The sequence below is a fragment of the Nannobrachium achirus genome (genome assembly GCF_963921795.1).
Source record: "Nannobrachium achirus genome assembly, chromosome: 8".
Classification (NCBI taxonomy): Eukaryota; Metazoa; Chordata; class Actinopteri; order Myctophiformes; family Myctophidae; genus Nannobrachium; species Nannobrachium achirus.
In genome coordinates, this window is record NC_137817.1 from 15,026,260 (window position 1) to 15,043,266 (window position 17,007).

The following is a 17,007-nucleotide window of genomic DNA, read 5'->3' on the forward strand; positions in this document are numbered from 1 at the left end:
ACTTATCTGAATTTGAATCCAGTCTTGGACAAATGAGGTTTCCACCCCGACATAGACTATTTATGTTTGTGTTTCCTCAGATGAACGCGGTGCGGGCGGGCACCGTCACATGGCGCCCGCAGCCGTGGCAGGACGGGGACGGGGGAGGAGGGGAGCCCCTGTCGGACAGTGACTCTGAAGAGGAGGACTTCCCTGACGACAGCACCACCCCGCTGGGAGACTACATCACGCATGGTACCGTTGTACTGTAACACACGTTGAGAGAAAAGCTGACGAACTGCAAATATGACACGCACATCCCAAACCCACTCACGGACTGTGGCGTAGCGGTCCGGCCACCTAGGCTCAAATGTAGCCTCAAATGTTTCAAAAGATTCTTAATCTTCAAAGGTTGTCAAAGGAAATTCAAATAGCCAATGCATCTAGGTGTAAACTGGTTAAACTGATATTGATGCTATCCAAATTTCCAGACTCCACTCTGAGAACGACTGTGCACCACTATTCCTCATAAATTCTCCTGGCCTTGCAGTTCTTCTCTTTCCCATACGTGTCCTCTCAACCTGCTTCTCCATCTGCATTTCTGTTTCTATATCTTCTACCCTCCCTGGCTCCCTCCACCTCTCCACAGTGCTCCTGTATCTCACCATAAAGCATCTTACCCATCCTACCTGGTTCACGTCCCCCCCCCCCCATTCTGAATTCGCATAGACTTTTTTCTTATCGTGTCGTATAAGAACTGTGTTCCAAACATAAACAAATGATCTAAGCGGTTTGACTCGTATGGATATGAAGAATCAACTGATGGTGAGAAAACACTACCGTTACTGTCGCCGAATTAGTTACATTTGTGCAAAACAAATATGAGTGAATGATTATCATAAACCATACATAGCCACCTCCCCGACAATATCGCACAAACCGTTTGTTTATTTTTGGACCACAATGCTTCTATGAGACGATTTTAAGATGACCCAATGTTATTCTCCATAGAGAAATTACGTCCATGAACCGGGGGATGGGCGAGTCACGTCATGACTTCACTGCTCTATTACTCTCCTATATCTCAGGGTTGAAACAGCTCCTGGATGCCCAGCAGTTATGTGATGTCACCCTGCTAGTGGAGGGGAAGAAGTTCATGTGCCACAGGTAAGCCAAGCCTCTGCCACACAGAGCTGTATTTGGAGAGACTCAAGGGCCATCCCCACCAGGAATGATAGCTATAAACATAACTATAATGATATTTACAAAGCCAGCTCAGTGGCCTTGTGGTTAGTGTGTTCGTCCGCCCTTGGAGGTCCGGGGATCAATCGTTGTGCCGAGCCCTACCAAAGACTATAAAATCTTTACAGTATCAAGGGTTGAATTGTGGCTAGGTACCTGTGACATATTAGTGTCATGTACAGGGGATGTACTCGCACATCAAGCCGCCTCAGAAAGACGAGATGGTCTACTGATTTTTGGGCCTACTTGATGTGACAACTAGAGGCTTCAACTAGAGGTGTGAATCTTAACTGGCCCAAGGTTTCCATTAAGGTTCACCATGAGCAATTATGTTATTCAGTTAGATTCTTGAATTCATCTCTTTGTATACATTACTAATGGCTACCTTTTAATCACTTGATACAAGCAATCAACTTCATGAAGTGCACCGTTACTCATGTCCTCTCCTTCCCTTCATCCCTTGGTCAGAGTGCTCTTGGCAGCAGTTAGCCCGTATTTTCGGGCGATGTTCACTAGCCCCCTGGTGGAGTCTCGCCTAGCTGAGATCCGATTGGAGGAGGTGACGCCGTCCGTCATGGAGACGGTGATCCAGTTTGTCTACACGGGAGAGGCGGGGCTGTCCCTGGACACGGCCGAGGACCTGTTTGTGGCAGCCAATCGGCTTCAAGTCATGCCCCTCCAGGTCCTGTGCTCCAGGTATGCTTTTGACAACGACTTCCGGACAGACGGTAGACTCTCATGTAGTTTTTCTTACACAGACGCCACAGCTTACAGTATGTGTGGACGGCCACAGCAAGATAAAACTCTCTAACAAGAAACAACTTTACTAATTCCTAGGAACCCCCACTCACTTAGGTCAGCTAATACAGGAAGTATGTTTGAACCTTCCCTAAAATAGTGGTTCTGAAACTGTGAAACTCATCATTTGGTTTTCTCACTCAAGAACAAACCAACATACAGTATAAGTGGCTATTTACTCATTTCTGAAGTTAAAGTTTAAGGCTTAACACCTTTTTAAAATGGGAAAGAAAAGAAAAATGAGACCATTAATGCATCAAAAGTGATCAACAAATCATATAAAAAATGGTCAAACATTGTCCAAATAAAGAGGGAAGTATTTTGAATGTTGCTGATCTACAAGCTCACAACGTGTTGTGAGATTGCATCAAAAGTCATCAACAAATCATATAAAAAATGGTCAAACATTGTCCAAATAAAGAGGAAAGTATTTTGAAAGTTGCTGATTTACAAGCTCACAACGTGTTGTGAGATTGTAGATCAGCTACTTTCAAAATAGATCAGCTAATTTCACAACATGTATGTGTGGTAGGGATGCAAATCATCGATTAATCCATGAATTGATAGTTTATAACCTTATCGATTAACGATTAATTGATAAGCTGTGTTTTTTAGGACCAAAAAATATATATTTGTCAAAAAATATATATATATATATTTTAATCGATTAATTCCTTAATGAATCGATTTGAGATTAATTGTTAACATCCCTAATGTGTGGAACGGAGTCATACTGTAACAATTCCATGTGCTTGTCAGGGTGGGAGGTTCCCTGGTTGAAATATTGGCTCCCAAGCTGTGGAACAAACTCGCCATTGCAGTAAGAACTGCAGACTTGCTCCTTATTTTCCACTGCAGTGAATTTGAAAACTCACCTCTTCTTCAGACTCCACCTAGTAAGAATGTTGGCAGATGCTAGATTTTATGTTTACGTGGTATCCTAGTTTGAACTGAAGCACAACAGTGTTGTACAGTTGTCTTTGCGCTCCCATCGTATGTAACTAGTATTTACCATTATGTACTTTAACTAGGAATCATGGCATGTACTGTGCATTTTTAAGTCACTCTGGGATGGGAGGGACTGTTACAATTTATCTTAAAGGACAACTTGTTTTTTTTATATTCATGTTCATATTTTAGATTGTAATTAGAGAAAAGAAAAGATGAATGTTAAAATGTTTTCATTTACTGCTTTCTATCGTTTTAGTGTTTTGTAACGATTTTGATTTCAGTGGTTGGGAGAAATGCGTACAAGTGGCTAAATATGTATTTTTACCGCTATAAAAATGCGATTCATTATTATTTTTAAACACAATAAGCTCATTCCCAAGATGCACTGCAATCCTTCATGGGCAGATTTTACTTATGGGGGCTAGTAGTGTTACTTAAAGAATTCGAAGAAGCTTATTGTCTAAAAATACATATTTAGCCACTTGTATGCATACCCCCACCCACTGAAATCAAAATATCATGATGTCACTCCACAATCAATCCTCCAAATCTAGGCAACACAGAAGGCAGGACTTTTTTCTTATTTCCACACTCTAAGGTATATTAACTTTTTTACCGCTTCGGACGTTCCCGTTCGCCCCAATTTTGACCCCAGCTCGTTGCCAATACGAACGCTCGTTCTTTTACCTTGTCTGATGACTGTAAGCTGATGAGGGGTCGCGCGGGTGTGTACAGTAAAAACATCTCCCGTAATGCTGCTTTCAAATCTCCACCACACGTAAACATCAATGATGTCCAATTCACTTCCTGGCTGTTCTCTGTGGACCTGATCTAGATTATGCATTTCTATGCTCTGAACGACGGCAAGCTGAGTGGCCCAATTCACACCCATTCTTTGCATAAGGCTGCCCTCTGCCGCCAGCTTGGCTAAAGTACACATAATAAATAGAAATAAAAATAAATCGTTTGGAAATAATGAATAGATCTTTTTCTATAACATCGCAAAGGTAAGCTGCTTTTTGCTGGCACCAGCCCCAATAAATAAATAATAAATCTGGCAGTAGAACTGTTAATGATATAGTTCATTAACAGGAATGTTTTTCATGCAAAACCAACGCTTGCAATGGATTCAGAATCATGAAGAACCCCTAGTTTGACCCCTCACATGCTACTTAAAGCACATTTATTTTCTTTTTTAAATATTTGTATAGAGAAGTCGATGGGACAGTGAATATTCAAATGGCAATGTTTCCGGCAGAGCAGGCCTCTCATTCTGTGGAACTTAATGACCAAATTAATACCGGTAGATAAAACATTCTGGGCTTGTGGGTCCCTGGCTATAGTCACACAAAACAGACAAGACTGCGTCGTTTTATGTAGTCACACTCCAAAACAGATTTATGTAGAGGAAGAAAATACAGTACACATGAAAAATAAGGGAAATTAAATTTGTTTTGTTTTGATCATTACAAAATCCTACTGTAGGGGAAATATTTCAGTTGCATCTCAAAAGATGTAATTTTTTTTTCTTCCGGCTATTAGCTTTTTTTCTTTGACTTGGCACAGTAAACAATTCTCTTCCTTCACTCTAGTCATCATATTTGTCTATCTATTTTCGCAATGAAGCATGAACATTGTTTAAAATCAATTGAAATAAAGTATTAGATTGAAACGGAATGGACACAAAAAGGCCAAAATGTACCCCGGTGCTTAAAAGCAATCATATTCATATCTCTTAACACATTCCCCGCCATTTTAACATACCTTCGTACTCTACGGTGCCTCTGGTCTCCATAGACTTCCATGTAATTCATAGTGCACGGATCATGCACACCCATGCCTAGATAATGCACCACGTGTGTCCACATTGCTCACAGCTTTCAAACAAAAAAATCCGAATGGAAATCCGTTCAGGCATTCATGAGATAGAAGCCATTATGTTTTCCTAAAATGTAAACAAAGATGGCTGCCATGTTTGATAGATGGGGTTGCTATGGGGGTTAAACATGCAATTTCGCGATTTCTATCATGCCTACTACATTTTTTGGGGTCAGAATTTTTTTTTGAAAAAAAATAATTTTTTTTTTTTCAAAATGGCGGAAATTCTCGGGACTATCGGGCCTGGCAGGGAAAGACATTGAAATAATCTCGGGACTATCGGGCCTGGCATGCAATGAGTTAAAGGCATACCATGTAACTTTCCCAAGTAGTGGTAGTGGTCACTAGCGGTATTGCAGGTACCGGTATTTCCAGTGTAGTTCCTACATTACAAATTAGCACCCCAAAACGCTTTGACAAAAAGAAAACAAATAAAGCTTGCACTTGTAAAACAGACCAAAGATAATAAAAAAAATAAGATTGCGAGTTTGAGGGAGGGATGAATAGCTTTGAAAAGACGACAAGCTAAGCTACCAACCTAAACAAAACATTGCGAGTTTTGGGGGAATGCTGGATCGCTAGCCATAAATTATAATTCACGTTTATTTTGAAGACGTTTTCAGTGTACAAGAGTTATAACGGCGAGAGGAAGAGTGGATCGCCGCAGTATGATTCATATCAGAATAAGATTGCTAAATGTAAGAGTAGTCCAGAGACAATAACAATGTCTTTCGGAGTATTCACACACACACACAACACACACACACACACACACACACACACACACACACACACACACACACACACACACACACACACACAGACAATGGGCTGCAGAAACACGACGGTTTGCAGAAGGCTAGTGCTAGCCGTTGTCCAGCGTCGCTAAACAACATATATGCCTAACACAAACAAGTTGTATACCAACGTATGCACTTGCAATTCTAAGTACAACAATGACAAAATGACAAGTAACAATTAGCCTACGTTCAGTTTTAGTAAACTTACCAGGCTAAAAGAAAACGAGCAAGTTCCCAATCATAGGTGTATTTCTTTTCTTTCTTCAACTTTTCCCACTTCTCGTGCATATGAAGAAGGTAAATCCGCGATTTCTGCTTTTTCTGGTGATATTCCTTTTGTTGTTGAGATGATTCTGTTGTTCTTTTCTTTTTTGCGGGTGGGGGTTTATTAGGTCCCGGGACTTGAGATTTCTTTGGCTGTTGCTTTTCCATGGTGATTCAGCTCTGGACTGAATGGCTACTGGCTACAGCTAAAACCTGTTGTTGTTCGAGGCTAAACCTCCGGGAAAAATGCGCTGTGATTGGCCGCTAGTGTATGATCCGGGAGACAGCGGATACAGAAAAAGGGAAATGACGTAATTTTTCCGCGAAAACCCGCCCGGTCCCTGCTCAGTAGAAAACATATAAAGAAAGGGCTTTCAGAGCTGAAATTCACGGAGTGGGTGTTCTAAAACTTTAGCGATTTAACAGTTAGGACAATTTAAGATTTGTTTTATAAAAAAAGTTACATAGTATAACTTTAACGACTTTCTAATGGAAATGTCAGAGGTACTTACAGAATCATGCACTTCTTGTGAGCAAACATAATACATTAAAAGCGTGACTCACACAGAAAGCTCCTCTTGTTTACTGCCTGATACTGCCAAGTGCAAATGGCCAACATGCAGACACTTGTCTACAACTTATCTCAAGGTTACTTCTCTTGGGTAGAAACCAAATTAAACATATGTTTTTCTGCAAATATGCTGTGAGCTTGTAGATTGACTATTTCTGCTATTTAAAAAAAAAATGAAAAGTGTATTTTTTATTTTTTACTGTAAATATTTAACCAATGAAAGTATTAACAAGAGTGCTGACTAAAAAAATAACTACATTGATTAATTTGGAACAAAACACAGGTTCTGTCTTGATCTTTAAGTTGTTGCTAGTTTTCACATTTCTGAGGGAAACACCGTGAGGCTGACTGTTCTATTAACATGATTTTCATCACAGTCATAGTTTAATTGCCAGAACTATGCCAATGACTTGCATTTTAAAGAGCCTATGCACTCTTGTTGCTTCCATTATTTTCTACCCTCTTCTTTTCTTCATAGATAGATAGATAGATACCTGTATTATCCCAAGGGGGAAAATCAGTTGCCCAGAGGCAGCACAGCAGTAAAGGTTATTTACAAAGTTACAGAGAAGTATGAAAAAGATAAAAAGAAAAACAGTACAGAGTACAGTAAGTACAGTAAGAGCAAGGTACAACAAGAAAGGGAACAAATAATATTCATATTAGGGCTGCAAGCGAACCTTCGGAGATTCGAACGTTCGTTCGTTACGTTGGCAATCGAAGTTCGAAATTAATGGGTTCAGGTTTTTTTCTTTTTTTTTCCTTTTTTTTACACGAAAAATAATTATCAGAATGTGATAGGCCTATTCAGAATATCATAGTAGTAGAGATAGCCAAATACGAAATAAGTTAGGCCTACCGGTAAACACTAACAGTTAATGGTGACCGTTATAGTAGTTATAAAATGCACCAGAACAGCTTGGAGCGATCAAGGACCGTCCTCCGCTCCAATTCCGCTCCTGTTTGGGGCCGCGAACCATTACAGCGCCTCGCTGACACACGCTTGTTGACAGTAGACTGAGTAGAGTGAGTGAGAGCAGCTGACCTGGGCAGAGACAGACGTGTGTGCTTTGAACAGCGAACACCCAGCCATCCACGCACCCAAAGATTAAACAGCCTTTCTCCTAAGCATAAGCAAAGATGGATTTCATTGCAACCCCCTAAAGGATCTATAATGCGATGTCTGGGGTTGTTACATCGAGACCAGTTTAGCCCGAACGCAACGCGCTCCGACAGCGCAAAAACAGCGCTGTCGGCGCATTTAAAACATTTCCTACACTGTTTTAGCTGGTTAAAGGTACAGTACGTTCGATGGTTCGAACGTCCGAACGTTCGGTTTTTATTCAATTGAACGAACCATCTAAGGTTCGATGGTTCGTTCGGAAAATCCCCCCGAAGTTCGAATCCCTAAAACAGGGCTAGATTACAGCCCTAATTCATATACATAAAGTGTCCTAAAGCACAATCAATTTAATACAGTGCCCAAGTCAAAGTGACCATAACAGTCAATGCTAGTTAGTGCAACAAGTATCTCTACATCATGTCAAACACAAGCAGAAATACAAAACAAAACTACTAACACAACCTAATAGTGCAGTGTCCAAAGGTCAGATAAAAAATAACTAGCAAAAGAAAAAAACAAGAAAGGGTGATGCAGCAAGGCGCACAAGACCAACCTCCCTGGAAGGTCCTTAGAGGTCAGAGTCAGTGCAGATATAGTTCCAGTAAAGAAAATGTATCTCTCAAATGTATCTCATCTCTCCCTCTATGTCTGTATCCCCTCTTGCTTGCCTTTATTTTCTCCCTGTCTCCTCTGCTCTGTCCAGGTTTCTCTTTGAGCACCTGTCGGTGGACAACTGCCTGGGCATGTACTCGCTGGCTCGCTCCCACCACGACCAGCTGCTGCTGCGGGCCTCTCTCCGCCTGGTGGCGCAGCACTTCCCCCGCGTGGCGCGGCAGAAGGACTTCCTGCTGCTGGACCACGGCACCCTGGGCAGCCTGCTGGGCTCCGACCGCCTGGGCGTGGACTCGGAGGCCGAGGTGTACGACGCGGCGCGGCGCTGGGCGGAGCACCAGCCCTTCGACCGCTACGTCCACATGCCGGCGCTGCTGCACCACCTCCGGCCGGGGCTGCTCTCCCAGGAGGAGAGCCGGAGGCTGTGCCAGGAGCTGGGGCCTGCCGCCGCCGGCGAGGGCCTCGGCGGGCCTCTGAGGCCGCGGGAGGGCATGTTCGAGAAGAAGATCGTCTGCGTGGACCTGACGCCTCGGGAGGACGAGTCCCAGCCGGAGCGCGACCTCACCGTGGACTGCTTTGACCCCCGGACAGGGAAGTGGGATAAGCTGGCGGCGCTGGGCTCGCTGGTCTGCCCCGGCTGCACGGCCGTGGGCGACCGGCTCTTTGTGGCCGGCGGAATCCTTCGGACAGGCACGGTGTCTGCGGACGTCCACGAATACGATGCCATTTTGGACCGCTGGAAAGAGCGGCCCCCCATGGTCCATCCCAGGGCCATGCTGGGGCTGCTAGGCTGCGGGGATTCACTCTACGCTCTGGGCGGCTGTAACCGCTCTGCCCTGCTGGACTCGTGCGAGACCTTTGACCTGGCGACGCTCCGGTGGTCCCCCGGGCCCAGGCTGCCGCTGCCCCTGCGTGCCTTCGCCTGCGCGGCCCTCCGCGGGCGGCTCTACCTGCTGGGGGGAACCACGCTAGAACAGAACAGGGCGGTGGTTCATTCAGGGGTGCTTATTTACCACACCCTGACGGACTGCTGGACCCGCGTGACGCTGGACTCCGGCGCCACCTGCCTGGCGGGAGGGGTGGCGGTGCGAGGCGGAGTCTGCGCCATCGGAGGATACGTGAGGGACGCGACCAAATTCCTGGACGGGAACTACACCAACCTAGAGACCTTAGACGCCACCGGCCGCGTGCTGTTTTTCCGAGAGGGGAGGGGCTCCGGGGTGGAGAGGGAGGTGACCGGGGCGGGATCGGGGGCCGGCGCGAGGGGCGGCGAGGGCGGAGGGAGCGACCGCGCCCCGAGTCCGGTGGTGTTCCCCGGGCTGCCGCGGCGGATCGCGGCCGGGGGCGTGGCGCGCTGGAAGCGGAGGATTTATGTGCTGGGCGGCGAGAACGGCTCGCGGTTCTACGACAGCGTTTACTGCTGGAAGCCCGGCTGGCGGAGCTGGGTCCAGAGACGGGAGAAGCTCCCCGGGGACACGGGAGGCGTGAGCCAGTTTGGATGCACCACTCTGAAGTTCCCCAAGAAGCACATCCTGTCCAGACTGAGGGGGGCCAGGGACAACTGCAAGAAGACCGGCGACTAGCCTGAAAAAAAGCTCACCAGTGACTGAAGACGGACAATGATGTGAGAGGAGAGAGAGAGAGCAGTTCTTCTTGGGCTGTGTTTGGATTGGCTAGAAAATGCTTTACAATGTTACGTCAACTCCTCCTTTACTTGCTTGAAATGCTGACGATTAAGGTGAAGTTACGATGGTAAGACCATCGTTGACAATCTTGAAGCAGCAACCATGGTATTGTAGGTCTAGTACAGTGGTTCTCAACCTGTGGGTCGGGACCCCCAGAGGGGTCCCCAAATTATTTTGGGGGGGTCCCCAGATGATTAACTTAATGTGCAACATTGTTTTCTCTCTCAACAGTAAACAAACCAACATAAAGTTTAAGTGTATACTGTATATAGAGGGTACCTGCACACTTTTAAAGTGACAATTTGAGGACTTTACTCATTTCGTGCTCCTGAAATTAACGGATTAAAATGTCCAGCGTGCCTCCCGCAGGCTGCATCCACGACCGTTGTCTTATTTTGAAGGCCAGAAGTCCATAGCGTAAACACTTCCGGTTTGACGTCATCGCGTCATTCACAGGAAGCGGTCATCGTCCACATGGTGTTGTGTAATGGCCGATCGGTGCTTTTCAACATGTGTTATATAAGCGAGAATCTACTGCCATCCTCGCTTTGAAAGTGTTGTTTGGAGATAATGGACATTAAAGATGAGATTCCCCGTCTGCCTCAATGTTATGGGATTACTATTTTGTGCTCGTGGATCCGTGATGATGATAAATCGGCGAGGGATATCGTCTCGGGACCTTCCGCGCATGTACCCGGTAGGATAACCGCCGTTACAGTAATATATTAATTTTCGCGAGTATTCTCGGGATCGGCTCCGTATGAGTTAATACCTCTAAAATGACAAATTAATTGTTAGAGCATAGAGGTAGAGATTTTGAAAATAGACGATCTACATGCTCAACAATTCCTCACAAGGCATTGTGAGCATGCAGATCAGCTATTTTCACAATAGAACTGTGTTATACAAAATGCTAGCCTGATCTCAGACTCAGCTGACGCTTGAGTCTGACACTGTGCCCCGTCTGAACGATTTACGGGGGAGGGGCTTTTGTGAACGCGACGCACCGTGAACGCACCGTGATCGCGATGCACAGTTGCGGCCTGTGTGTGTGTCTGTGCCAGTGACTGCTTCCACACAGAAATCCGACCAGATCATGTAATCAACATTAACAGCTTGGTGAAATCAGCGCGCGCATGTGTGTGAACTTCGTTTGAATCGTTTCAACTGCTGCGCGGATTGGATATTTCTTAGACCCACCCCCACCCCCTGCGCTCATTGGAAAGCCGCAATTTTGGGCTGCTAAACTGCCGATTCATTTACTCAGCTCCAGTCCAGACCAGAGAAACAGTCCACTATGAGAGTGGACGGGGTCTATGGGCTGGAACCAGGCTAACAAAATGCCTCAACTCTTAGTGCTCGTCAGGGTAGGGAGGTCCCTGATCGATATATTATTATTAAACAACAACACCTTCTTATTCCCATATGAGATACAATAATCCATCACACAGAAATAAGACAGGAGAGTGATCAGAGTGAGAATGGAATGTTTACTATGGAGAGAGAGTATTCAAGACAGGTACAGTACAGAATAATCAATGGTTCGTGCTCTCTCTGACAAATTATGTTTTGACATGAGTATAAGTATGGTCATTTCATCAGTCAATGGATGACGTTTCAACACAAGACAAAGAGTCCATATACAGGGTTCCTGGGAGGAGAGATGTCCTTGCTCGTGTCTGGATGACACTGAGCCTTATAAACCAAAACAGGCAGTTGATAAGGTCTGATTTCAACCAGACGGAGACCTTGTGTTGTACTGTACATGACATTTTATGACACAGTCACTGTGCCTTCAACTTCAGGTGGTCATCAATATGTATTGATAAAAAGATGATATGAACCATAACAAAATACCTATCAGTCCCCAGTTAAAATATGATTATTTTGGGGGTCGCGGGCTGAAAAGGTTGAGAACCACTGGTATAGTAAATGGCTTACTGATGCAAAAAAAGTGAAATGAGTCTAAAGCAAGCAGGTATTAAGGCAGCAGACGGTGTGTGAGTGAGTGGGGCCAGAAACGGGGAATCAGAACCTGAATGTAATCTACTCCGGCCGCTGTTTCGGCCATTTATTGAGGACATCGGTATCTGCAATCGTGTGCCGATCTTTCATTTCATCCTTGTGTCCCTATTTTGGTTTTGTCAAATATTGGTGCAAACCTTGAAAAGTTTTCAAAGATTTAAAAAAAATGGCACCATGTTTTGCTTGTAGATCTGCTATTTTTGAAAAACTTTTGAAATCTGGCATTGGTCGGGCTCTATAATCGACCGTCTCTCAATAGTGGACAAAACGCCCTGAATGTACTGAAACCATGACCGTGGCTTCCACATTACATTACATTTCAATGAGTTATATTTTTATCTTAAAAACTTTACTTGCGTTTAATTTACAACATCACATTGGGACAGTTTGTGCTGAATTCACTACTCAGAATTCAATTGAAACTTTATTCCAGACACACAGGGGGTCCATAGAGTAAATACAGTCAACAACATTTAAAACAAAAACAATAACAATATGCCCCAAAACAATAAAAACTGAAAAAAAAAAAACATAAAATCATATGTATAGACTGACTCTCCAGTGTTTACGCAGCCTGGACGAGAACCGGAGACGGCTCTTCTCAGGATTGACTATATCCTCAATTATGCTGTTCCGGGACTCATCCAGGCGAGACATGAAACCATGCATTGAATGTCTTAACTCGCTCCCTGCCAATTAAATATGGGCTTTTTGGCTCATATTGCCATAAATCTCCATAGACTTCCATGTAATTTATAGTGCACAGATCATGCACGCCCATGCACAGATCATGCACCATGTTTGTGCAGGCTGTTCACAGCTTTCAAACAAAAAAATCAGATTGGAAATCCGTTCAGGCATTCTTGAGAAAATAGCCATTATGTTTTACATGTTATGTAAGCAAAGATGGCTGCCCTGTATGAAAGATGGGGTTGTATGGGGGGTGGAACATACAAAATCGCGATTGAAATCATGTTTACTAGATTTAATGGGGTCCAAAAAAAATCAAAAATCATTTTTTTTTTTTTTTTTTTCCCTAAGTAAAAGTCGATTTAAGTCGTTTGGCAGGGAAGTCCATAGTGAGATAGTTGATCTGAAAGTCGTTTGGCACTGAACTAGTTAAGAGATCCTCACGTGTGATACCACATGAAACAAACAAACGCTGACTGGCACTATGACATCTAGGGACCCTAAGTAGAATCATCAGAGCATCATTGCAGGCAACTTGAAGCCTCCTCATGCTACCTTTCTTGTAGGTACACAATTAAGAAAGCTGTATACATGGGAGTGCAGAATGCTTTAAAAAGTGCACACTTGACAGGTCCTGAGCACATACTGAATCTGCGAAGCAACATATTAGCCTGCGCATAAAGTTTGCGGCACTGTCTAGAGATATCTGAACGAAGAGAATTTCGACCAAGTTTATTTTTGCTTACCGGCCAAAGGAATGTTGAATGTCCTTGGGATGTAGGCTACCTTGAGATCACATCACATTGACATTGTAAGATGCTTTTAATAAATGTGTTATTCAGAAGTGTAGTTCTCTCATCCTAATTTGATAGGTAGAGCGACAACCAACAAAGCAGCCTACACTGTAATGTTCAAGGTTGCTTATTGACAGCCCTAAGCAAACACAGCGACAAAAGTACAGTAGATCTGTAGCTTACACGATTGAGTGTAAATTAATTCAATCCTGAGCTAAAAGACCCTAGAAACTTTATTTTTGGGAACTATATTTTAGCACATTGCACCCCTGTTTTTTTTTTTTTTTTTTTTTTTTAAGCAAGTTGGATATCATTTTGTTGGGAAGAAACCTCATCTCCATATTTTAAAGAGGTGGTGCCATAGTTTTGTACTTTTTCTGTTCTGTATGTGTCTATGGAGTTAAGTTGATCTCCCTCGGTCTGAAATAAAGATTGAATTAATTAACATTACTCTATAACCCCACCCGGTGGTCTATTAACTCATTCGTAGTTTACGGCCGTAAAGCCCGTTAATTTCACTATGTCTTTCACTGCCGGCTTCTCCTACCTGTTAACGTGGGCGCTCGTCCAGTTCCCATCGTGCGTGATCGGACACTGCTTATGCATCGTGTGTTCGCGTATTCCATCAGCTTCTCAAATCCGTTGAAACTTTTTCAATTGATCAATAAGTTCTCCATCTGTAAGCCGCGAAGTGCAGACAGAAAGTTAACGGGCCAAAATAGAGGACGGACTTCCGCTTCCGGTTCAGGGACTCCAATGTTAAAGTTGTCCGCTCAATAATGTGTCCGTGTAGAAACCGATCACGGAGCATTAGTTCCGGCCTATTTTAGTTCGGTTCGATAAAAAAAAAATGTTTAATTCATTTTTATTACATTTACGGGCTCTACGGGCATGGCAGAGAAGGGGTACAAAGGGGTATTTTGATGGCAGAGTTTGAGTTAAGGTGCAAATTTGCCTTCCCTTTGTATTTTTGGTTACTTCCTGAAAGCGGAAAGCCTCTGAATCAAAAAGGCCCAACTGAAAAACTCTGATTCAATGACGTCGTAAAATGAACCCCTCCTCTTTTACCATACATACACCCAACACTGCAAAACATAATTTTAAGACTTTGTGTACACTTTCTTTTGGAAATAAATCTTAGCGTTAACATCCAGAAGTTTTTTTGGACTCCTGTCATTCTGGCCCCCTCGCAAGCATTGTACATGAAAAACGGAACAATAAATAGACAATTTCTGTCAATTCCCCCTTAGCCGGGGAGCCACTGGGCCAAAATGAGAGAGGACCTGTGATGTCATGACATACTCCAAATTTTTGTTTGTCCTATTAATTTGATCAATAAGGTACACATAATGAGAGGCCTGCTCTGCCGGAAATCCTGCGAAAAAAAGTTTCCCATTGACTTCACTATACTGGAAAAAAAACACACCAAAAAAAGTAGCATGTGAGGGGTCAAACTAAGGGTTCTTCATGATTCTGAATCCATTGCAAGCATTTGTTTTGCATGAAAAACATTCCTTGGGCTAGATTTCAGCCTCTCAAACCTGTGAAAAGTGATGAGTCATCACTTTTCACCGTTATTTTGGTCCGTTTTCTAGCCCAAGGAATGTTTTTCATGCAAAACAAATGCTTGCAATGGATTCAGAATCATCAAGAATCCCTAGTTTGACCCCTCACATGCTACTTAAAGCATATTTTTTTGGTGTGTTTCTTTCCTTTATATTGAAGTCGATGGAGTGAATATACAAATGGCCATAACTTTTTTTTCGCAGGATTTCCGGCAGAGCAGGCCTCTCATTCTGTGGACCTTGATGACCAAATTAATAGAAAAAACAAAAATTAAAAGTATGTCATGACATCACAGGTAACATCCTATTCTTTGAGCTTTTGGGCCTGTGGCTCCCCGGCTACCTCCACTAATTTGCTCTGACCGAACAACAGATTGAACAAGTAAAAATAATCTTAATCTACAAATGTATCAATAAAGGTCCAGGTGATGTCATTGCAAAATGTTTAGGTGACCAAAATGCCTATTCCAAAAGAATTAATTTGCATTTGCACAGTAATAATGGGATATATTTTTCTTTCCAAAATGCTTAAATATTATTCATTTAGCTTGTAGGCCAGTCAATTCAGTGATAAGGATCAGAGACATTTTACTGTGTATCAAATGCACATGATGCACTGGCTTTTTTGGGTGTTTTATTTTTCTTTCTCTTGTTTTATTCTTTATTGCTATGAAATACCAACTGGAATTTTAGTTTTACACGGTATGTTCCCACCACTCTAGGGTTAAGATGTGATGTAGTAGGGGTCAACCGATATGGTTTGGGATGGTACCTTCGATTATAATGAATTTGAAAGGGATGATTTCTGACATTTTGTACCATTAACAGTGAATGTAAAGACGGCAGTGTTTATAAAAAATACACACACACACACACGCACACACACACACACACACACACCTGCATTTAAATTAACAGGTTTAAACAATAACCTATCAACATGAAGCATTTGGACGTGGCTGCAGTCAACTTTGTGAAGTTTCTGGCTCATCGTTGCTGGCTGTTATGTTAGTCAGTCTCTAAACCGTTATCTCAACTGGAGAACGAGGGTGAAAACTGGGTGAAAAAAAATTGGATAGTAAATACATTGAGATGGGAAAACATATCAGAGCTGATAAATCGGTTGACCCCTAGCGAAGAATGATCGTGTGCGTGTGTGTGTCTGTGTGTCTGCACTTACCTGGGAAGATGTCGATTATGGTGTGTGTGTATATGTGTGTCTAAGGCTGGATATTACATCTTTTGAAAACAAAACATCTCTTGCAACAATCCCCCCCCCCCCCCCCCCCCCCCCCCCCCCCACCCCCACCCCACAAGTCCAAGGAGTAAGTTGGCCTCATTCATACAATGTGATGTAGGTTTTTACCTGACAGGCGAGTGGATATTTTAATGAGAGCTATGTGATGAAATAATTAAAATAATATTTGTTAATAAACGTCGTCTTTGTTCGCTGTTCTCTTTAATCTCGCTAATTTTTCTTTGTTGTTGAAAAGGTCATTTTTGTTCTGTTGTGGCCCAGTGGTTCTCAAAGTGGGGGTCCCCAGATAAAAGTTAGGAACCAAATGGAGCTGTAACTCTGAGACTGTAGAAATGGAGCCTTCATTTGTACACTCAGAGTTATGGTGGTCCGGGGTCTAATGCAGGGTTTCTCAAAGTCCTTAAGTGGGTTCCCCAGCGAAATTGGTTAATATGAACTATATCAAAATGAGTTTAACCACTTTAGCTGTATAGACCCTATACATTGGTTATTTTCCAAAAATATCTAAATATTTTATGAAAAATGTTACATTGAAAGTTTTACTTTATCTGAATAAGTATATTCAATTAATTGAATAATCAAGATTTCTTTTATATACATACAGTATATATACTGTATAATATATATATTTTTTCTAATTTATTTCTTATGTGAGTGAGTAAATAGTCTGATTAACTGAATCCATGATGTACAAAATAGTGGAAGAACATCTACAAGCTGAAAATCCACCGTTTTTAATTTATTTTATTTTGTATCATCAAATTAGTTTGAT

The 17,007-nt window shown here is 42.9% G+C and overlaps 1 protein-coding gene across 1 annotated transcript; it reads left to right on the forward strand.

Annotated features, from left to right (window-relative positions):
* Positions 1-80: 80 nt before the first annotated feature.
* LOC308290360 (kelch-like protein 12) lies at positions 81-9,827 on the forward strand (the record flags this gene model as incomplete). The annotated part of the gene is made up of 4 exons (XM_080732161.1): positions 81-234; positions 1,068-1,146; positions 1,690-1,917; positions 8,310-9,827. The coding sequence occupies 4 exons, from the start codon at positions 81-83 to the stop codon at positions 9,799-9,801; spliced, it is 1,953 nt and encodes a 650-aa protein (XP_080588287.1). The 3' UTR covers positions 9,802-9,827.
* Between the last annotated feature and the right edge of the window lie 7,180 nt (positions 9,828-17,007).